The sequence below is a fragment of the Physella acuta genome, unplaced genomic scaffold, assembly GCF_028476545.2.
Source record: "Physella acuta isolate Inbredline_101_S28 unplaced genomic scaffold, ASM2847654v3 ptg000313l, whole genome shotgun sequence".
In the NCBI taxonomy this organism is placed as follows: Eukaryota; Metazoa; Mollusca; class Gastropoda; family Physidae; genus Physella; species Physella acuta.
The window spans coordinates 282501-307500 of NW_026731832.1; the positions used below are offsets into that span (position 1 = coordinate 282501).

General features: G+C 37.9%; 2 protein-coding genes across 2 annotated transcripts in view; both read right to left on the reverse strand.

The window, feature by feature from the left end:
* Positions 1–1171, reverse strand: part of LOC131940239 (potassium channel subfamily K member 18) — a 9124-nt gene extending 7953 nt beyond the window's left edge. Inside the window, exon 1 of the mRNA XM_059298873.1 lies at positions 319–1171. Coding sequence (XP_059154856.1) covers positions 319–753 — 435 coding nt within the window. The 5' untranslated portion in view covers positions 754–1171. The remainder of the gene's footprint in view (positions 1–318) is intronic.
* A 4925-nt stretch (positions 1172–6096) lies between these two features.
* The window catches only part of LOC131940243 (uncharacterized), a 34356-nt gene continuing 15452 nt past the window's right edge, over positions 6097–25000 (reverse strand). The window contains exons 3-7 of the mRNA XM_059298879.1: positions 20301–21116; positions 11442–11685; positions 10291–10330; positions 7735–7921; positions 6097–7017 (exon numbers count right to left, since the gene is read on the reverse strand). Coding sequence (XP_059154862.1) covers positions 6473–7017; positions 7735–7921; positions 10291–10330; positions 11442–11685; positions 20301–21116 — 1832 coding nt within the window. The 3' untranslated portion in view covers positions 6097–6472. The remainder of the gene's footprint in view (positions 7018–7734; positions 7922–10290; positions 10331–11441; positions 11686–20300; positions 21117–25000) is intronic.

A 25000-nucleotide genomic window follows, 5' to 3' on the forward strand; every position in this document is an offset into this window, starting at 1 on the left:
ACAAAGTCTTTACACTACACTATATTTTAGAAGAACAAAGTCATTACACTACGCTATATTTTAGAAGAACAAAGTCATTACACTACGCTATATTTTAGAAGAACAAAGTCATTACACTACATTATATTTTAGAAGCACTAACTCATAACACTACACTATATTTTAGAAGCAAAAAGTCATTACACTACACTCTATTTTAGAAGAACACAAGTCATTACACTACATTATATTTTAGAAGCACGAATTCATTACACTACACTATATTTTAGAAGAACACAAGTCATTACACTACACTATCTGTTAGAAGCTCAGTCTTACCTTATCCACAAAATTCTTCTTCAAATCACCCAGTGTGACGTTTTTGTTGAGCGTGCGAATGGCCTCAGTTTCCAGATACTGAAACAGCAAGGCCCCCACAACGGAGTACAGGATCAGGAAGATTAGCAGCACACAGTACGACATCACCTTCCCGAAATGCATGACCACTTCAATCAAGAGATACTTGCAACTATTCCTTCTTTCGGCTTCTGATGGAAGTTCGTTATCTCTCATTTTGGCTGATTCGTCTTCAGTTGCGACTGAGGTTGAGGGGTTTGCGTTGTCTTTAGCTTCGTTCCCTTTAGGTGTGGCTCCATCATCTTGTGGTGGGTTATTTTTCTCAGCCTCGGGTTTGGGTGGGTCTTTCTGTGGCGCATCCTCTTTCTTTTTGGGTTCGAGATTGGAGTAGTCGTCTAAGGGCGATTTGTCAACCATTGTGTCAGATCTTGTTAGCTTCAGTTAAATGAAAATACGCCCATACGGAAAGATTCGTCTTACAAGGCATACAGGTTAAATAAATGTACTGTTTTTTTCATTATGTATGGCAGTTTTTAAAACATCAGACGACACACTGGCATGAGTTAATCACATATAGGAAGATAATACTTAGGTCTAGATCTATAGAGTTTATAACTTATTCACATTATAGGTATCTTATATGTTTGACCCTGTTTATGGAAGAGATATCCTGATTAAGGAATCTAACTAATGGGTAAAGAAAACAAACCCTACATAACATTAAATGTTTACAAAATATAATTAACTTATAGTGGGATGTAGACTCTAGTTGTACAGGAAGATCAGCTGAATAGTGGTGCAGGTTTGAATATAAACAATGCTGAGTTCCGTACAACCCTTGCCAACAAAGCGCACTGTTGAACGCATTTGAACACAGCTAATGGACATGACATTGTGTTTCTTTAAATAGCGTGTTTCACACTTCCTTAAACATTGGTACACACACAACACGAATTATCAATCACCTACGGACATTAAACATTGGTACACAAACACAACACGAATTATCAATTACCTACGGACATTAAGCATTGGTACACAAACACAACACGAATTATAAACTACCTATGGACATTAAACATTGGTACACAAACACAACACGAATCATCAATCACCTATTTACATGAAGCATTGGTACACAAACACAACACGAATCATCAATCATCTATTTACATGAAGCATTGGTACACACACACAACACGAATCATCAATCACCTACGAATATTTATCTCCAAGAGCCTCATCTACAGATAATTAATTCCCGGGTAATTACGTTTCCGTCGTTTACAAAAGGAAAATTACATTACTTTCATACCCTACACTATTTTTCCGGACATTCAATTTACACCTAAACAATCACACCCGGTATACCCAGTGGCGTAGCGAGGTCAGGTATCACCCGGTGCGGCACTTAATGGTGTCACCCCCAGAGGGTAGCGACCCTTCCCGAAGACAAATTTTCAAATGTTCGATTATTTGCACCCCCCCCCCCTCAAACTTTCGATTTGCACCCCACCCCCCTCAAATTTTTCTCTATATATTTTGGTATTTTTTGCCTTGGTATTTTTTTGTCATCCGGTGCGGTCCGCACCCCCGCCCCCCCCCCCCCACTCGCTACGCCTCTGGGTATACTTACCTTCAGGATATCTATTTCGCTACAGATTCAACTTCCAGGCACTAAGTTCACAGAAAAAACCTCGTGAATTAAAAACATGGAAACTTACTCGTATGACATTCTGCCTATGGAACACGTTATTCAGACGACTGACATATTGACCTTAAAGGTATACAGTCGCACAAAATACATCATCAATAACTTTGCACCAGGTGAAATTATTCATATTATTTAATTTCAATATTAAAATACAGTGAATTAATACAGGGAAGCAACTCTTGTACGATTAAAAAAAAATCGTTTTATTGGATAACTTCCCTTTGAATGTACCTTTTTTAAAAACACCCGAATTAAATCTGTCCCAAGTCCGTCTGGCATATGTCCCAACCTGTTTAAATTTTAGACTCAGTTAACTTCCATCCTTGGTTAGTGGAGTCACCTATGGTACTGTTTGGCCGCACGCGAGCGTAATTAGAACCGTTTTACTAATTGTATGTGTTAATTACTGTATCTTTCTTTAAAATATTTGCACTGAAATTATGATTTTTTTTTGGTTTTCAATAAGTTTGCTGTTTGTTAAAATAAACTACTTCTGGCTAGGGGTCATTTTAAAATTAGCTTTTATTTCTTATTGGGTGTACTAATTACTCACATTCTCTGTTAGCCTATATATACATGTATAAATATATACACGTAGAAGTATACACATGTATAAGTACATTTATATTTATATATATGTATACATAAAAGTAAAGTAAAGTTTCCCTTTCAAACCTAACGGTCTATGGGGCAAGTGAAGTAGAGTTCACTTGTTTCTGTGACCTCGGCATATGAAGAGATAGTGTGGTCAGCACTATGCCCAGCTGCGTTTACTTTCCCTAACGTGAGTTAGGTACCCATCAGAGTTGGGTGGACTCAGGGACGGTCTACTGACTTGAACCCGGATTCGAACTCGAGACTTTCGGGTTAGCAGCCCAGCTCTCTACCGCTAGGTCGCTCCGTCCCATTTTTTCCCACGTTTTCTTTAACTTGCTTTCTCTGTGTCTGTGTTTGTTTGTCTTTCCAATCAAATCTTGCGATCGAAATTTCTGGCACTTCCCAGTTAGTTAGCGCGCTGAAATTTTCAGGGAAGCTTTCTTTTGGATGACCATTGAATATTCAATTGTTATTATTACTAAATTGATCAATGGAAACATTTTATTGAGCATTTTAGACCGCTATATAATCTATATATATAATTCTCCTCTGCGAGCCATTAGAAAATAAAATACTTAAAAAAACCTTTTTAAAAAACCACGTTTTTCTTGTGGACTAAAAAGTAGAAAATAAATTTTTCTTTTGTGCTTCCTCGAGCTGTGCAGGTTCTTGTGATGACTGACAAAAAACGTGGGTACGTTCACCATCAAATTTCCCGACCCATCTGCCCGACCCACGTTTTTTGTCAGTCATCACAAGAACCTGCACAGCTCGAGGAAGCACAAAAGAAAAATTTATTTTCTACTTTTTAGTCCACAAGAAAAACGTGGTTTTTTAAAAAGGTTTTTTTAAGTATTTTATTTTCTCCTTTTTAGTCCGTTGCTACACATGAAAAACGTGGTTTTTAAAAAAGTTTTTTTATATAGTTTATTTTCTACTTTATCTAATGACTTGATTAAGTATGAATTGACTAAGTGTTTATAAATACACGGACTAAAAATATTGAGCGACCAGGATTCGAACCTGGGTTGTCGCGGCCACAACGCGAAGTACTAACCACTATACGATCACGGCCAGCGCGATCACATCGATTGGGGCCGAAGTAACTGTGACAATAGGCCTCCAGTCTTGTCGGTATCTTTAGAAATCATGTCCTCAATTTTATGGTCCTTGGGGCGTAATTAAATTAAGCTAATTACGGTCTCTAATTGCTAGTTTTTATGATTGCATCTGAAATTGTTAGGCGAAAGTAGCCTGTATGCCAAATTTCAGGTCTATAGAGCAATCAGAAGTGGGCTAATTTTCGATGTCAATTTTAACAACAAACATCCAAACAAACAAACGCGAAGCTGAGTTAAGAAAAACGTGTTAAAAAAACGAGCGACGCGTACCTCGCGCGCAGTGAAGCGAACGATCCCACATCGCCACAGGCTTAGGGGCAGATAATTTAGTTTGAACCGAGTTTAAACTTACAGGAGGTAGGCCAGTTTGGGGGAGACGATATGGTCGAGTGGTTGGGCACACGATTGCTATCCCACTCGACACGGGTTCAAATCTATGTGTTAACACGACGTGTTTTTTACGAGTTGTCTTTTTACGAGTTGTCTTTTTAACACGTTTTTCTTAACTCAGCTTCGCGTTTGTGGATTTGTTTGTTTGTTGTTAAAATTGACATCGAAAATTAGCCCACTTCTGATTGCTCAATAGATCTGAAATTTGGCATGTAGGCTACTTTCGCCTAACAATTTCAGATGCAATCATAAAAACTAGCAATTACAGACCGTAATTAGCTTAATTTAATTACGCCCCAAGGACCATAAAATTGAGGACATGATTTCTAAAGATACCGACAAGACTGGAGGCCTATTGGCACATTTACTTCGGCCCCAATCGATGTGAGCGCGCTGGCCGTGATCGTATAGTGGTTAGTACTTCGCGTTGTGGCCGCGACAACCCAGGTTCGAATCCTGGTCGCTCAAGATTTTTAGTCCGTGTATTTATAAACACTTAGTCAAGTCATACTTAATCAACTCATTGGATAAAGTAGAAAATAAACTATATAAAAAACTTTTTTTAAAAACCACGTTTTTCATGTGTAGCAACGGACTAAAAAGGAGAAAATAAAATACTTAAAAAAAACTTTTTAAAAAACCACGTTTTTCTTGTGGACTAAAAAGTAGAAAATAAATTTTCATACATTTGATGACAAAAAACGTGGGTCGGGCAGATGGGTCGGGAAATTTGATGGTGAACGTACCCACGTTTTTTGTCATCAAATGTATGAAAATTTATTTTCTACTTTTTAGTCCACAAGAAAAACGTGGTTTTTTAAAAAGTTTTTTTTAAGTATTTTATTACGAGTTGTCTTTTTACGAGTTGTCTTTTTGCGAGTTGTCTTCGTTTACCCAAAAAAATTGAAAAGATAAAATCGATAGCAAGATTTTAATGCAAACAAACAAAGACTAAAAACTAGAAAAAAATAATCATTAAAAAAGTTTTTAAAAAACCCACGTTTTCTGATTGAACTAAAAAGTAGAAAATAAACGCTATACATCACAATAATGCAAGCGATCACTCTACTATAAGCGATCAAAAACGTGGGGCGCCGTGATTTTCTTACAGTTTCTAATACTGTTGACTCTCTACAAGCTCCCTAATAAAAGTCAATAGTATTATCTAATCAATAGTAATATAACTTTTACTTCGGCGCCCCACGTTTTTTATCGCTTATAGTAGAGTGATCGCTTGCATTATTGTGATGTATAGCGTTTATTTTCTACTTTTTAGTTCAATCAGAAAACGTGGGTTTTTTAAAAACTTTTTTAATGATTATTATCTTCAAATTGCTCCTTAAAAAACAATACTAACCCTATAACCCCCCCCCCCCCCCCCCCCCCGCTTTCATCTCAATTGTTCGTCACATCCTAAAGAAGAGGTAATTATTACACACACACACACACACATATATATATATATATATATATATATATATATATATATATATATATATATATATATATATATATATATACATATATATATATATATTACAAGCATCCGAGAACAACAAAAAATGTTGTAATAATGAACCCATTTATTCTCTAAAATGCAAAAATAGAAATTGCAAGAATTTTAACACAAGTTTAAAAAAAAATGACATTACTTTAGCAAATGTTTAAGTACTAGATTAGTTTCTGAGGCAACGAATGGAATTGAGCTATTTGAATTTTGTCATGTAGCTTGTAGGCATCATAGGCACGCTTAAGTTATTACTTTATGAGATATGTGTGTACAGTCAAATTTTAGACACCTTTGATGGAGGTAAATATACATAATGTTGCCTCAAATGTGGGAATTTACCAAAGAGAACTCAGTGATACGACCCATATATATATATATATATATATATATATATATATATATATATATATATATATATACTAAAAGAATATAATGAGTAAGTACTGATGTGCCAACAGTGATACCGAATATAAACAAAAATTACATGATGCTATACATAAACTTCAAATTTCCCCTGTAAACAATTTTGATTGTTACACAATACAGAAAAAAATAATTTGACATTATGATCCGGTTAACATTTATAACAAGGGGCATCGCACACTACCCACCCTACGATACTCCGGATGTAGTTGATCATGTATCATTAAAAACTAGATTGCGATCGTATTAGTATTTTGGATCTAATTCGTTCAATGTAGTTTTGAATTATTTTTTAAAAAAAGTTCAAATTACATGTTTTGTTTACCGACCCTTAGTTACTTTATAAATTATCAAGCACCTGTCCAAAAAAACAAGAACAAATTAATCAGCAATTAACATTTGCGCCCGTTTCATAGAGGCCACGAACCCAAACCTCACCATCAGGGCATTGACCTTGTAGGAGATATCCGCTTGCATGAGGTTAAAGGTCATGGACAGCATCGACAACCCCAGGATCAAGTACATGACGGACACCAGCGGCTTTATGGAGGCCAGGTCATCAATATCCGCTCCGAAGACATAGTCCCCCAGCCCAATAGTGCTCAAGGTTATGAAACAGAAGTACATCGCTTCCATAAAGGTCCAACCACTACCGGAAGTGCTGAAGAGCAGCGCCCCTAGCAACAGGTAGGAGACGATGACCATGAACGAGATGGACGACGGGACGATGTCCGTGTCTCTTTTTCTCTTCATGATCTTGCACCAGACCAGCAGGCTGATCCACCGTCTGTAGACGTATTTGAAGTAGATGGCGAGCAGAGAGCCCATGTTGGTCAGGTAGAGGAGGGTCAGGGGTATGCCGACGATGGCGAAGATGATGGATATGACCCGACCTTCTGCAGTCTTGGGGGTGATGTTACCGTAACCTGGGGGGGTAGAGAATAGATTTATTGTGGGGGTAACGTTACGTAACCTGGGGGGGGGGGGGGGGTAGAGAAGAGGTTTATTGTTGAGGTGACGTTAGCGTAACCTGAGAGGGGGGGGGGGGGGGTAGAGAAGAGGTTTATTGTTGAGGTGACGTTAGCGTAACCTGAGAAGGTGTAGAGAATAGGTTTATTGTAAGGGTGACTTTACCATAACCTAAAGGGGGGTGGGGGGGGGGGGGTAAAGAAGAGGTTTATTGTGGAGGTGACGTTAGCGTAACCTGAGGGGGGGTAGAGAAGAGGTTCATAGGGGGGGGGGGTAGAGAATATATTTAGTGTAGGGGTGATGTTACCGAAAACTGTGGGTAGGGGGGTAGAGAATATATATTGTGTAGGGGTGATGTTATCGTAAACTGGGGAGGGGGTAGAGAATAGGTTTATTTAGGGGTGATATCGCCCGAGCCTGAAAGGGGGTGGGGGGTGGGAGAGAATACAGTCATTGTTGGCTTTAGTTCATCCGTGTTGCAATTATCGATGTATCGTAACAGGTGGTGAGATATTGTAGTCTATTGTTGTAATGAGCGTAGCACAGTGTAATGAGTGCTCAACTATTATTGTAATGCGTATAGCACAATATAATTAGTGCTCACCTATTGCTGTAATGAGCGTAGCACGGTGTAATGAGTGTAAAGAGTGCAGCACAATGTAATGAGCGCTCACCTATTGTGGTAATGAGCGTGACGGAGTACAAGCAGGCCGATGGGAAGGTCCACTCAAAAACATCGTCCTTAAACTCAGCAACGGTGATGACGTCAACTGACATTCTCCGGACGACAGCCCGGATCTTTCTCTGGGCCACCTCATTGTCCACCAGAAGCGTGAAGTTCTCGTCAATCTCGGTCAAGATCTGGCGAGACAACATTGTAATGGTCAAGATATGGCGAGACAACATTGTCATGGTCAAAATCTAGTCAATCTTGGTCAAGATCGGGCTAGACAATATTGTCATGGTCAAGATCTGGTAAGACAACATTGTCATGGTCAAGATCTGGTCAATCTCGGTCAAGATCTGGCGAGACAACATTGTAATGGTCAAGATCTGGCGAGACAACATTGTAATGGTCAAGATATGGCGAGACAACATTGTCATGGTCAAAATCTAGTCAATCTTGGTCAAGATCGGGCTAGACAATATTGTCATGGTCAAGATCTGGTAAGACAACATTGTCATGGTCAAGATCTGGTCAATCTCGGTGAAGATCTGGCGAGACAACATTGTAATGGTCAAGATCTGGCGAGACAACATTGTCATGGTCAAGATCTGGTCTATCTCGGTCAAGATCTGGCGAGACAACATTGTAATGGTCAAGATCTGGCGAGACAACATTGTCATGGTCAAGATCTGGTCTATCTCGGTCAAGATCTGGCGAGACAACATTGTAATGGTCAAGATCTGGCGAGACAACATTGTCATGGTCAAGATCTGGTCAATCTCGGTGAAGATCTGGCGAGACAACATTGTAATGGTCAAGATCTGTCGAGACAACATTGTCATGGTCAAGATCTGGTCTATCTCGGTCAAGATCTGGCGAGACAACATTGTAATGGTCAAGATCTGGCGAGACAACATTGTCATGGTCAAGATCTGGTTTATCTCGGTCAAGATCTGGCGAGACAACATTGTAATGGTCAAGATCTGGCGAGACAACATTGTCATGGTCAAGATCTGGTCTATCTCGGTCAAGATCTGGCGAGACAACATTGTCATGGTCAAGATCTGGTCTATCTCGGTCAAGATCTGGCGAGACAACATTGTAATGGTCAACATCTGTTGAGACAACATTTGTCATGGTCAAGATCTGGTCTATCTCGGTCAAGATCTGGCGAGACAACATTGTAATGGTCAACATCTGTTGAGACAACATTTGTCATGGTCAAGATCTGGTCTATCTCGGTCAAGATCTGGCGAGACAACATTGTAATGGTCAAAATCTAGTCAATCTTGGTCAAGATCTGGTGAGACAACATTGTCATGGTCAAGATCTGGTCAATCTCGGTCAAGATCTGGTGAGACAACATTGGCATGGTCAGAATCTAGTCCTTATAGAGCAAGAACTTCCGAGACAGACAACATTGTTATGGTCAAGATATTGTCAGTCTCGGTCAAGATTTAGCAAGAATTAAAAATATAATAAACAAATAGGTAATGATGATATTTTTTAGCGAAACCAACTTATCTACAACAGTAAATTTAGGAAAAGAACATGTCTTTTAAATTTTTTTAGCATCTAACATTTTGTTGCTTTTGGTGATATACAAGGCACTTTATTTTTTACGCTTACGCATACGCATACGCATAGCCATCAGCCATAGCCATACCCATCCGCCATACGCATATCCATATCCATATCCATATGCATATCCATATCCATATCCATAGCCATAGCCATAGCCATAGCCATAGCCATAGTCTTAGATATAGCCATAGAGATAGCCATAGCCATAGCCATAGCCATAGCCATAACCATAGCCATAGCCATAGCCATAGCCATACCATAGCCATAGCCATAGCCATAGCCATAGCCATAGCCATAGCCATAGCCATGGCCATAGCCATAGCCATAGCCATAGCCATAGCCATAGCCATAGCCATAGCCATAGCCATAGCCATAGCCATAGCCATAGCCATAGCCATACTTATACCCATACCAATAGCCATAAACCATAGCCATACCCATCAACCATAGCCAAAGCCATCAGCAATACCCATACCCTTACCAATCAGCCATAGCCACAGCCCCAGCCACGCCCATGTTCATACCCACAACGACTTTGCCTAACAAACCCTAACCCTAAACCTGGCCCTAACCTTTCTGCCCTTGCCTATTCCTTATTCCCAACTTCAATCAATACTTACAAGCCCAATGCAAATCCTAACCTCAAAAAATTGAAACACAAATACCTATAACAAACTTTGCAACACCAACACTACCAGTAACCTTAACCTTGACTCCACACAATCACAATACAATACCAGTCTGGTACTTTTAAAACAAGCTCTTCCTTACATTACTCATACCTTAATCAAGAGCCCCGACTTACTCAATACAATTCAAACCTTATATTTAAAGCCAGTTCCTCCTTGTACTGCACATACCTTTACCTAAACTAAAAACTTAATACAATCATAAAGTTACCTTTAAAAACAATTCTTCCTTGTACTGTTCATACCTTAACCTTGAGCAATACATTTACTCAATACAATCCGAAGCTTACCTTTAAAACCAGTTCTTCCTTGTACTGCTCATACCTTAACCTAGACCCCACAATACAATCGACACCATATATTTAAAACCAGTTCTTCCTTGTGCTGCTCATACTTTAACCTAGACCCCACAATACAATCCAAACCCTACCTTTAAAACCAGTTCTTCCTTGTACTGCTCAAACCTTAACCTAGACCCCACAATACAATCCAAACCCTACCTTTAAAACCAGTTCTTCCTTGTACTGCTCAAACCTTAACCTAGACCCCACAATACAATCCGAAACTTACCTTGTAAACCAGTTCTTCTTTGTACTGCTCATACCTTAACCTAGACCCCTCAATACAATCGACACCATACCTTTAAAACCAGTTCTTCCTTGTACTGCTCATACCTTAACCTAGACCCCACAATACAATCCAAACTTTACCTTTAAAACCAGTTCTTCCTTGTACTGCTCATACCTTAACCTAGACCCTACAATACAATCGACACCATCTATCTATATATATAATTCTCCTCTTCGAGCCGTTAGAAAACAAGCTGCAAACTCTCTCCCTACCTCCCCACCCCTACATGGTTTTAGTGAGCTGTGTTCACTCTAAATGTTTACAAGCAGAGCCAACGATTTTAAACGTAGGGGGGGGGGGGGAAGGAAGGGGGGGGGGGGTTATGGTCCTTAACGAGCTACTTATAGTGTTTTAAAGAAATATTTTCAGTGTCAGCGTTGGTACTGTCGAATTCACAAATTATGAATTATTGAAAATTAGAAACAACTAAATAGCGGCGTATGTTATGCCGCGGGCCGGCTCGTATATTTAAAACCAGTTCTTCCTTGTACTGCTCATACCTTAACCTAGACCCCACAATACAATCCAAACCCTACCTTTAAAACCAGTTCTTCCTTGTACTGCTCGTACCTTAACCTAGACCCTTAAATACAATCCAAACCCTACCTTTAAAACCAGTTCTTCCTTGTACTGCTCATACGTTAACCTAGACCCCACAATACAATCCAAACCCTACCTTTAAAACCAGTTCTTCCTTGTACTGCTCGTACCTTAACCTAGACCCTTAAATACAATCCAAACCCTACCTTTAAAACCAGTTCTTCCTTGTACTGCTCATACGTTAACCTAGACCCCACAATACAATCCAAACCCTACCTTTAAAACCAGTTCTTCCTTGTACTGCTCATACGTGGCGTTCTTGTCAACCAGTACCACAACCTCCTGCTCCAGGTACCTGAACAGGTAGGCGCCAATCGTTGCGTACCCCGCCAGGAATACAAGCAGCAGCACGTAGATCAAAACCTTACAGAAGGAGATGGCTTTTGGGCCCCTGGACGGGACTCTCTTCAGCGCTTCGTCTCCCTTCGTGTCAGTGGGTGGCTGGACCGGTTTCTCTGGTTGATTCACATTGCCCGTGTCATCTAACTTAGGTATATATTCAGTTAGGGTCTCCTGTGAAGGTTTTTTCATCGGATCGCTTGTATTTTCAGTTATCATTGTGAAGGTATTTTTATTCGATCAGCATAGAAACGTATTACGATTCAAAACTTAATTTTGTAAAGTCGATATTTTTCAACTTTCACAAAGCATTGAATAAAAAATAGTCACGAAAATGTCTTAAACAATTACTTAGAAAATACCCCCTGTATTAATTAAAACACAAATCTTGTCAAGGGTAATTCTGCTTGAGGTATTATTTCTAAGGAGCTCAAGTTTTTGCATTTAATGTTTGAAAATATTTTGTCTTGTAGAAACAGGAAGCGGTTCCTGAGAGCCTGCACTGCACCGTAAAACGCACCAATGAATGCGGCCCTCCATGCCAAATTTAGAGCAGTTTGCGCACCGTGTCTTTTATTTTACAAGGTTGACTCGATTTTATAAGCAGGCAAGCCATTAGACAGAAAAATGGATTTAAATCGAAAAAAATGAAAACCCAGAACTTTTAACGTTAATATCTTTTCAGAGAGACCAAATAATTTCGGTGACAGCAATTCGTTATCCGAAAACCCGAATATCTTAGACAATAACTGTTATTAATCAATTAAATTTTAGAAATGTATTATTGTAAGAATTTGCAGTTTTTCTTTTTTGTTGATCTTCTATATTATCAAAAAAAAGCAACGAAATAGAACGAAAATGTAGACAGTTATTAACAGGCGTATTTTTATTTCCGAACTAAAAAAAAAAACAAGCAAAAATCAAATAGTTTTGGCTTTTCTACTTAGATGAAGGGAAAAGTTATATGTCCGTATATGTTTTCATATTAGTTGTAAATATATTTGAAAAAAAAATTATTTACACCCTACACCCCCTTTATTACAAGCTTTTATTTAACTCACTTCCTCGTCAGTCGTCAGTCTAGACGGAAACGCAGGAGTGAAAATTCGGACAGTTCTACTTGACCGATACGATTCACAGTTGGCACGTGGGTCAAGACATGAAGACAATGCAATCTGAAACTAAATTTGACTTAATTGGATGCCTAATTAATTTTTTATGAATTAATTAAAATTTGGACCGAATTAGTAGGCATGTCTAGCCAACCACACCACACGCGTCATCACCTTCAATAGCTTCAATGGCTGCGTTCAAAAACCATTGCGCGCCTACTGAACGTGATGTTCAGTAGGCGCGCAATGGTTTTTAGTCATGTAACTCTATTGTAAATAAAACATGTAAAGTACTGAAAAAAAAATTCATAAAAAACGTTTTAATAACAAGCTTTTATGTAACAATGCACTAAAAAGTAGAAAATAAATTATAGACTACTATTTAAATAACTATAAAGAAAAGCGTGGGTGTCTTCCTTAACATTAGTAAAGGTATCCAATAGATACTAAAGTGACCCACGCTTTTCTATAATTTATTTTCTACTTTTTAGTGCATTGTTACATAAAAGCTTGTTATTAAAACGTTTTTTATGAATTTTTTTTTTCAAGTTATAATTGCTGCAAGTCTTTATATTTCGTATTTTTTTGTTTTTTTTTACTTTCTCGTATATACGAAGTATAGAGAAAGTATTGTAATCGTGCAAAAAAATCACTTGAAATTTTAACAATTTTCACCGTATTACACCTCAGTCCTTCATCACATCCGAAGTATAGAGGACTTATTTTAATCGGGCAAAAATTATCAATCCAGATTTATCAAAAGTAAGAGGTTTTATGCATAATCCAGTCTGAAAAACTGGGCTTTGCAATTCTGTCCGTATGTCTGTGTGTCTGTGTGTCTGTCTGTCTGTCCGTGTGTAAACACGATAACTTGAGTACCGTTACAGCTAGGTTGATGAAATTTCATATATAAGTATTTTATCAAAATCGTAGATCCGTATCAACTTTTGAGCGATTTCCAATAACCGGAAGTGGTACTTTTTCTACTTTGAATTTTTCAAAAGCCTATAACTTGAGTACTATTTCATATAGATAAATGAAATTTCACATGTAAGTAAAAGATCTAATTCTCTACCTTCTGTTAAATTTTGAGTAATTTCCATTGACCGGAAGTAGTAATTTACGCTACTTCCGATTTCTCAAAAAACTAATGTAAATTTTTAAAGTACTAATAATATTGCGCACTATTATGCACTTTTTTATTTGGCATTCACATGGTGTGCAATTTTTTTGTCTACGAGATTTTATTCTATTTTTAAAACTTTAAGTATTTAAAATGGATTAAAAATCATGTCTATAGCCCGAGTTCCCATCCCCTGTTGTTTTATATAAGAATATTCGAGAAAGTTTAGGGGAGATCACTCCCGGTTTATCTTATATTTCTTTCCTGTTTTACTTTCTCGTATATACGAAGTATAGAGAAAGTCTTGTAATCGTGCAAAAAAAAAAATCGAGATTTTTACAAATCTCGACGTTTTACACCTCACTGATACGGAAAAACATAATTTTGCAATCTTGTCCGTATGTCTGTGTGTCTGTCTGTCTCTCTGTCCGTGTGTAAACACGATAACTTGAGTACCGTTATAGCTAGGTTGATGAAATTTCATATATAAGTATTTTATCAAAATCGTAGATCCGTATCAACTTTTGAGCGATTTCCGATAACCGGAAGTGGTACTTTTCCTACTTTGAATTTTTCAAAAGCCTATAACTTGAGTACTATTTCAGATAGATAAATGAAATTTCACATGAAAGTAAAATATCTAATTCTCTACCTTCTGTTAAAATTTTGAGTAATTTCCGTTGACTGGAAGTAGTAATTTACGCTACTTCCGATTGCTCAAAAAACTAATGTAAATTTAAAAGTAATAATAATATTGCGCAATATTATGCGCTTTTTTATTTGGCGTTCACTTGGTGTGCAATTAATTTGTCTACGAGATTTTATTCTATTTTTAAAAACTTTAAGTATTTAAAATGAATTAAAAATTATGTCTATAGCCCGAGTTCCCATCCCTTGTTATTTTATATAAGGATATTCGAGAAAGTTTAGGGGAGATCACTCCCGGTTTATTTTAAAAATACATTTCAGTTGCATTGGTACCTGTCCTTTGTTAGTTTGTGTCTCTTTTTTCATTAGCTTACTCATTGATTTTTTTTTGTTACATTCCGCGACCCACAATTTTTTCTGAAAAATAAGTGAATAAATTGTTGATTTCTTTTTTTTTTTCCACATCTGTAATGCATGTTAAACTGGTTGGTGTAAAAATCGTAAGTACATGTTTAATGCTCTACCAGCCCTTTATGACTACTCTCGTCGTATTTTTCCTGTTGTTTTAGACGCTTTAATGGAGGATTTCTGTAGTTCTCCAGCAATTTTTGGAAAAAACCACAGCCAAATTACGCAGCGCTGCGTAATAATTTAATGTGCTTGTTAATGTGCTGGAACTCTGAACGAGGAGAAAAACGAAAGTAAAAGAAAAAAAACCTCTCTGAAAATTATCTTTCACCCATAGAAGAACATTATGTTAAAAGATTTTTTTGTCAAGAAATGTATGTGTGCGATTTTTTACCCTAAAGACAAAGGAAAGTTTTGCTCTTTTTGCGATTTTTTTTCCAAGAGAAGGAACAAAGTAAAGCATGTATAAATATAAGTAGGGCCTATACTTTGTTTTAAAACTTTGTTTACCAGAAAATGTGGGATTAGAAATAGTGTCCCGTCTTTAAGAATAGGCCATATATATATATATATATATATATATATATATATATATATATATATATATATATATATATATATATATATATATATATATATATATATATATATATTCTAGTTTTTTCACCGACATTATGTAAACTAATTATGTGGTGATTTTCTACAAAATTAAGACACTGAATGACCTTATGGTAAAAGTGTAGTCAAATTAGACAGTTTAGTTAAATAAAGAAAAACATGAAGACGTTGCATTTATTTTGGAACTATTTTTTCGTTTTCATTTGTAAACATTAACAATTGTCACATTTATTGAATCTAAAATCCGAACAGTTGTACTAATACAACAAAACAATAAAAGCAAAGTATTTTAACATATGACAATTTAATTAATAGAATTAAAACTATAATTCAATTAACAACGTTAGAAGATTAAGTATCATTTTTGACATCCTAACCATACTTTATTAAAGACAGAAGATATACAATTAAAACATCTTTAGTGCAAAACATCATTTGAATGTGATTTCTAGTCTTCTTTTACGTGTAGGAAAATAACAGTCAACGCGCATATAACAAAACATTAAGTAAAATTATAGTTGTTTAACGCTAGCCAAGGTTCTCAAAGTGGTAGAGAGACACAAGGGTCAGTGTGGAGATCAGGGCTAAAAGTCGAAAGCCTTGGGTGTGGTTAAGGGTAGAGATCGATGAGAGAAGATCGTTAGAAATCACAGAGATAGATTTAATACTGCTGGTTAAATGTGTGGAAACAAGATCTTGGATTCTGCTTTTAATTCGAACAGTAGGCAACAGCAAATATGCTTTTGTATTAATCAATTATCACATGCTTAGGATTTTATACTATGCAGTGATTAAATACATTTATTTTATTTATAACAATTGCCTGTGTCTGTGGTGTATAGAATTACATTATATCAACGAAAACGGGAGCATGCATGTTACGTCCGCTAAGGCAGCCCAAGACCCGCGGGCCGTGTATCAGGACAGCTCACCTAGGCAGCCCACGACCCGCGGGCCGTGAATCAGGACAGCTAATCTAGGCTGGCCACGACCCGCGGGCCGTGTATGAGGACAGCACCTAGGCTGGCCACGACCCGCGGGCCGTGTATGAGGACAGCTCATCTAGGCTGGCCACGACCCGCGGGCCGTGTATGAGGACAGCACCTAGGCTGGCCACGACCCGCGGGCCGTGTATGAGGACAGCTCATCTAGGCAGCCCACGACCCGCGGGCCACGAAGAACAACACTGTTGCACTTTTCTCTAATATCGATTGAAATATTATGAAACGTGAAGCTTGCGATTTAGAAGTGCGTCTCGACAGGGATGAAAAAATCATTGAAGCGTTTAAACATGCAAATACATAATTTTATATTTTGCTATTTTCTTACATAATGTCTGTTTTCTTTTTAAATATTTTTTAAACTGTTTATTAAATTGATAAAAACTTGTATGCCAATTACTTTATGCAATTAAAAACGAGTTTTTTGTGTGTGCAATTTTGTTTTAAAGTTTTTTTTTTTACATTTAACAAGATAAAAAAAACGTATAAGCGTCTATGTCAGAGAAGATTCTTACAAGCACTTTTATGAAGGAAGTGTTGTCACAAAGTGTCATAGATGACATGACATCGTGACACACTTGACATGAATGTTGTGTGACACATGAATGTCACACTGTGTAAAAGAGTGCATCACGTCAATTCATTAACGAAGTTAATGTAGAATCACGACAATATAAGACGTCAATCACACTCAAAACATGACTTAATCGCATCCTGTGACAAGTTTGTAAGATGGTATCACAATATAATACCGTACATGAAAACGTATCAGTTTGTAAGCAAATGAATAGGTGGATACACACAGACATATTTTAACAGTGTAAATTGTATTCAACATTTAACATGAGAAAGACATGACGAATTGTGTGTGAGTTTAACCATTGGTCAATAATTGATAAACAAGATCTCCAGATACGGGCTTCTATCGAGTAGATAAAAAAGTTTAAACAATGAAAACACGGAGATACAACCCTCCTGGACATAACATGCTGTCTTCCTTCAACTATGAGAGCTAGCCTAATACATTTAAGACATTTACTGTCAAACGCATGTAAGACAGTGTTGTCTAAAGATCTAGGACATACCACCCTATCTTTTAGTCTTGTGTATCCCCACTTCCTTCCCCCCTCCCCAACCGAATCAATTATCGCCTAACATTAACCCAAATGTACAACTAATGAACCCCCGCTATAAGTACAAATTATCCCTATCCTAATCGAAAACATCTTTTGTAAAGTTTACAACAGTCGTATAAAGGATACGGTGGGAGGGTGGGGGGGGGGGGGGGGGGGGGCGGAGGAGCAGCTTGTGAGTTCGTGTGACAAAAAGAGGATGGAAGACGGAGAGGGTTGGTGCGGGGGGGGGGGGGTACATTTGGTTGTGATTTGGTGAAGCCATTTATGGATAATCAATAATCAATATCATTTACAAGCTGTGTCTGAGCATCGATTTTTCTGAATCTGAAGTACGTGAGGACTTGCGGTTTTATTCTTCTGGGACATAGGAAGTGTTGCACTGTATATGTAGGACAAGGGGAGGGGGGGGCTATGTACTTACAGGACACTGGGGGGGGGGCTATGTACTTATAGGACACGGGAGGGGGACCTGAGTACTTATAAGACACGGGGGGGACTAAGTACTTATAGGACACGTGGGGGGGGGGGGGGGCTATGTACTTATAGGACACGGGAGGGGGACCTGAGTACTTATAAGACACGGGGGGGGGGGACTAAGTACTTATAGGACAAGGGAGGGAGACCTATGTTGTACTTACAGGACACGGGGGGGTGGTGGGGGCTATGTACTTATAGGACAAGGGGAGGGGGGCCTATGTACTTACAGGACACTGGGGGGGTGGGCTATGTACTTATAGGACAACGGGAGGGGGGCAGAGTTTCTTCCAGGCATCTTTTCGGGGGGGTCAAAGCCCCCCCCACCCCGAAGAAAGTCTACCGCCCCCCCCCCCCCCCCCCGAACGAAATGAAATTTATATTGAAAATATATACTTTTAACAGTGTCCGCCCCCCCCCCCCCCCCCCGATGAAAGTCTACCGCCCCCCCGAAAATTTCAAGTACCTGTCACAGACTGTATAATTAGGTATGTTTATATTATATTGTGTTTTACATGAAGTTGCATGAATGAAGAGTACCTGGCTAGCGGAAGGACTGTCTGAGCGACTCGTCATGTATTTTCCCATGCTTTTGGGTGAGATCGCTCATGTACGTAAGGGGAGAGAATGGACCGTATAAAAGGGAGAGCGAAAGGTGAACGGGGGGGGGGGGTGCTTGCGCTTGGACTGTGACTGTGAATGTAGGATGTCACTACGTCACTTTGATTCGTGACTGTGATTGGACTTATACCAAATTATACTAGTTGTTTATCTATGGATTTACTAATACTATGGATTCATCATTTCACTGTAGTGTATAAAGTGTAAATAAAGTTATAGTTTCACAACTACTGTTGCTCGTGTGAGTATATTGAAGAACCCACAATAACAACAATGAAGTTCATGTTGTTACAATACCCCCCGGAGAAAAAAGTCTGGAAGAAACACTGGAGGGGGGGGGGGGCTATGTAATTATAGGACTAGGGTAGGGGCATATGTACTTATAGGACACGGGGGGGACTATGTACTTATAGGACAAGGGGAGGGGGGGTCTATATACTTACAGGACTAGGGGAGCGTGGTCTTGTACTTGTGGGTTAAACGAAGTGCGGCTCTGTTCTTTTCTAACCAGAACTGTGTGTTATAATTCATGAGACCATTATAGGGAACTAGACGTGAGACAGTCTTCTTTGCGATTTCCGTACATGTTTAACATACGAGACAAAACATAGCTATTTTTTTCTACCATGTAGCACATTTCTAAATACATGTGAACTATTCATCATAACTCATACAAGAACTAAATATTTTCACAGACGTAAACTTATTGTTTTCAATAACGTAAACAAAACATACTTTCACGTTCGAAAATCTATGTTTTGTTGTTTTAATTTAAAATCAAAACTGGCCAAGCTTAAGAATACAGTATAAGACAGCTGATGTTTCTTTAAAGTATTTTGATTTATTCAAACTCCAATCAATGGATGAAATTTTCTTCGTATGTATATCAGGTTGTTCTAGATATATTTACTATCAAGCAGACAGTACGTGCTTTATGCCTAAGTTAGTGGATGAAAGTAAAATAACGTAGATGTACATATCTTATCGCATAGAGTGTGCTATTCTAAAATCAATGAACGAGAATATCCTGAAATAGTTGTGATATGGATCTACATATTTACTCAGACTGTGCATGATTTATTTCAAACTCTACGAAATTATCGTTGCCTGATCGTTATCTAAATTTACATATTTACTCAAAGACTGTGTATTGTTGAATTAGCTTTATCTAAATTTACATATTTACTCATAGACTGTGTATTGTTGCATTAGCGTTATCTAAATTTACATATTTACTCATAGACTGTGTATTGTTGAATTAGCTTTATCTAAATTTACATATTTACTCATAGACTGTGTATTGTTGCATTAGCGTTATCTAAATTTACATATTTACTCATAGACTGTGTATTGTTGCATTAGCTTTATCTAAATCTACATATTTACTCACATATCGTACACTTGCTTTACAGATACAAGAATTAAACTCACATTGAACTTTGACTTGTACAATGTTCTGGAAGCTTCAGTTTAAGTGAGACAATGGAACACCAAGCCCCAGATTAATTAACACGGATAACAAATATTTGAAATAGTTTACCAGGAATTATTTGAATTATTTTGGTTATGAACTAGTGTCTTTGTGTTATTTTTTCCTCGTTTTTTTGGAAGATTCGATAATCCCTAGCTTGGCCCCTAGCCACCGGCATTTTGCCCTCACCTCCTCCTGCATCAGCTCAAAACACATGGCGATTATCGATAATCCTAATACCAGGTACAGCGCGCACGTGATCATCTTCTGGCTGTTGTCAAGGTCATTCCCTACACCGAACACATAATCCCCGAAGCCAATCGTACTGAGAGTTATAAAACAGAAATATGAACCAATCAGATAGCTCCAATCTTGTTCCCAACAGGAAAACAAAACAGCTCCACCGAAAATGTACAAGAATATAATCAGAAGACTGACGGACATCGGAACTCGAACTTTCTCTTTATTAGACGACTTCCGCCCTGAATTGTCATCCACCACCAACAAATTCACCTCCCCGTCGTCGCCGGTATGTTTGCAACCTTTCCCGGATTCCCGGCCGCTCCGTGGGGCCGTCTGAAGACCTTTCTCCACGACGCTTATATCCTGGTTGTCTTTCCTCAGCGCCTGTCTGGATTCCTCGTACTCCGCGTTGATGTCTTTGATGGACTTTGATTTTCTCGACGCCACAGACTTGAGGCTGGCAGTGGTTGTCATGGTGCTGGTGGAACCGCTGTACCTCGCCTTACGTTGGCGCGTGCTACAGCACAGCCGCTCCAGGCAGACGCAGATGTTTTTGTAGAGAAACCGGAAACAGTTGGCGAAGAAGCTCCCGATGTTGGAGATACATAGGAGCGTGAGAGGGATGCCGATCAGAGCGTAGAGCATCGTCACCAAGCGGCCCATCTCCGTCTTGGGCGCGATGTGGCCGTAACCTGCGAGATATAAAGTTATAGATACATTAATACAGCTGTTGAATTAGATATAAATAGCTACAATGCTTTCGGACGATAGTTAAAACAAAAAATGTTTTTGTCAGTTTTTCAATTATCTAGGCCAAAATCATAATTATTTTTCATTTAATGAGACAAATTTGAGTTTCAATCATTTTGTGTAAAGTAATTTTGTCAATGTATATACAACAACTGTTTATTTATTTTTGACTAGTAAACATTCTGCATGTATCAGGTCATTAATGAAGAAAGTAATTACATCTTGTTTGATGAAACATGTACTCAAAAAATAATTCCAAATTAAGAATGAAATAGAGTAGCACTTCTAAAATTAGCTTAAGTCACTCATTAAGAATCAAACAGTTACAATAGGAATATTACTTTCTTACAGTATAAACCCACTTTGCTTGCAACAAATGCAGGGATTTATTCATTCATCACCAGGGTACTGGTTTGACGATTTGTTGAGAACCGTTTCCTCACCAAACTAACATTATTTACTCACGCCATTAGCATATCAAATTTAAAAACATCTTACAAACATTTTAATCTGTGCAAAAAACACCCCCCCCCCTCAACAAAAAATGTTTCTCCTCTCCACAAATGCATTACTGAAATGTTATTTTTCTCCTGCCTCAGCTAATGCCTTGGTTACGGCCTCCTTTTTCTCCTCCCGTCTGCCTCTCTTTATTTTTCATTTACACAATTTACATTTTCTCTTCAAGTTACTGCCATAAAAATCAACACTAACCCAATTACCCCCCTCTTCCCCCGCTCCCGCCACCATCTCAATTTTTCGTCACATCCTAAAGAAGAGGTAATCATTACATTATAGAAAGGCTGTGTATGTTTAACAACATTATCAGTCCAACATGGAAATGTCATGTACACCACTATCTCCGTCCAACAAAACATCTTGCCATATCAAACACAAAATCTCCGTCTAACACAACATCTTGTCATATCATACAACAATGGATCTGTCCAACAGATGTCATATCATACCAGCGCTGCTCAACACACAACCTTGTCATATCATACAACACCAGCTACGTCCAACACAACATCTTGTCATATCAAACACAAAATCTTGTCATATCATACAACACCAACACCGTCCAACACAAGATCTTGTCATATTATACAACAATGGATCCGTCCAACAGATGTCATATCATACAACACCAACTCCGTCCAACACTATCTCAAATCAACCAAATAGTTAATCTTCTTAAACAGCATCAGTACACTCTTTAAATGAAATGCACACGTACTATAGTACACTAAACATGTACTTTATTTTTTATTCATAAAAATCGTATTCAGTTGACACGACCCAAAAAATATTTTTAAAAACTAATGTCCTGTAAATGTCAAGACAATAATAGTACGTAACGTGATAAAATAAGCCAACGTTCTTCCTAATATATACTACTTAATAGACAAGCTTAAATTGACGCACTTGAAACCATTTTTAATTAGCGTAACGTTTTACAACTACCATTGATCGACATTTGATTCAAACGCATTATTTTAATCCTACATTAATGTGTCTAGTTCGATTGCTCGATGCAATTAAATTAATTAATCCTGGCCAATACAGTTTTTTTTTTATAATTTCTAAAGATAACAATATCCGACAAAGGGGAAAAACTTTTGCCTCTATAATGTGTTGGATTATTTCCCTTGCAACGTTAGAAATTCCTTCACGTTTTATTTAGACTTTATTAGTATGCGTGCGTTAATACGTTGCTAGTGGACATCAAACTATGTTATATTAGAAATGAGTGTAATTTACTTTTATGTTACTATCTTTCTTGGTGGATTTTCGACAAAAAAGAAACCATTAGTGATTCTCAAAATTTTCTTCAAGAGCTACCAAGTTCAATAATTGGCCCCAAACGCAAAGACTGAGACCGTTGATAAATATGGTTGAGGACTAGAGAGTGACCAGAAGGATGCTCAATATGAAACTGTGCACCAAAATGTTTTTAAAACGAGCATTTGTGGACATTAACAAAGAATGAATACATGTATAGTTTAGCATAGTAAACCATATTTTCGCGGAATATGACAAAATTAAAGTGTATTAGTATAATTCGTTTTTTATTTGCGCATTTTTCATTTGCGCGGTTTTTCGATTTGGCATTTTTCTTGGAACCGGTGTATAGCGAACACCATTGACGCCTGTCTCTACCAGTCCCTTTATGTGTATGTTAAATATGTTAGACACTGCTCAAGGCCGTCATATGTTAGACCGTGCCTTCTTGCCCCTATCCCCAGTATTGATGTCTTTAACCCCCATTCCCCCCCCCCCCCCCTCCCTAAAACATTTTCCATTCCTGCACCAAAAAAGACGTTCACTCTCTACCAGATTATTCTATAAACACTCATCCCACTTTGCCTGATGCACGTAGATTTAATGCACCTATTAGGAGAAAAACAAATTTAAACAGTGTCATCACACTTCCGGTAAATTGCGTCGTTTTGCCATCACCATGGTGATAATAGGCGAGAAATTACCCACACTACTCACGTCTCGCGTTTGCGTGCCGCTAATACCACACATACCCTTGACCTTGGTCTCTGCTGAATGCATCTCATACATAATGGAGAGGGTGAGTCAAGTTAGACCAGTGCATGTTTGGGGTCGGAGTGGCCTAGTGGTAGAGAGCTAGACTGCTAACACGAACGTCTCCGGGTTCATGTCAGTAGAAAGTCCCTCAGTACATCCTGGTCTGAGGGTACCTAACTCACTGGGCAAAAAACTGACCACACTATCCCTTCCTTTATCGGATAACAGAAACAGGTGAACTCTACTCTTCACTTACCCCATAGAACGTCGGGTTTGAAAGGGGATTACTTTATGTTTTGTAATAAGTCTATTAAACAATAAATAAATATATATATATATATATATATATATATATATATATATATATATATATATATATATATATAAATATGTATATATATATGTATATATATAGATATGTATATACATATATACATATATATATATATATATATATATATATATATATATATATATATATATATATATATATATATATATATATAGAGAGAGAGAGAGAGAGAGAGAGAGAGAGAGAGAGAGAGAGAGAGAGAGAGAGAGAAATTATATATATATATATATATATATATATATATATATATGCGTCCTTTAAACATTCATACTCAATTAACATCGTTATACAGATTTTTTTTTACTTCACATAAAAACTAAATAGACAATAAAGAACCCATATAGAGATCAACGACTTGCTATTCTAGCAGACGGACATTGACCATCAGCAGAAGTATGGGTTTAATGTCTGCAGGCATAAACACACTTCACACAAACATGCAGCACATACTAGTATGTCATAGTAACATAAGTCACATAAAAGTCTTGTAACTCTTTGAACAAACATAATTCTAAACGAATGTAACTGTCGGTAAAGCTAGCAATACACACATCGAATATACACCACATACATTGAAGAACAACTTGAAATTTTTTCGGGGGGGGGGGGGGGGGTGGCGGTAGATTTTTTTCGGGGGAGGGGGAGGGGCGGACACCGTTTAAAGTATATATTTTCTATATAAATTTCATTTCGTTTCGGGGGGGGGGGGGGGGGGCGGTAGACTTTCTTCGGGGTGGGGGGGGGGGGGGCGGGCTCCGCCAGAAGAGATGCCTGGAAGAAACTATTTGAACAACAATCTTAACATATAATTACTTTATACATGCAGTGTAGAATAATACTTTACAGTGGGTACCTCTTACATATACACAAAACACAATACAGACGTAAACATACAGAGCTTAACATATCACATATACACGGAGAGTTTTGATGACGCTG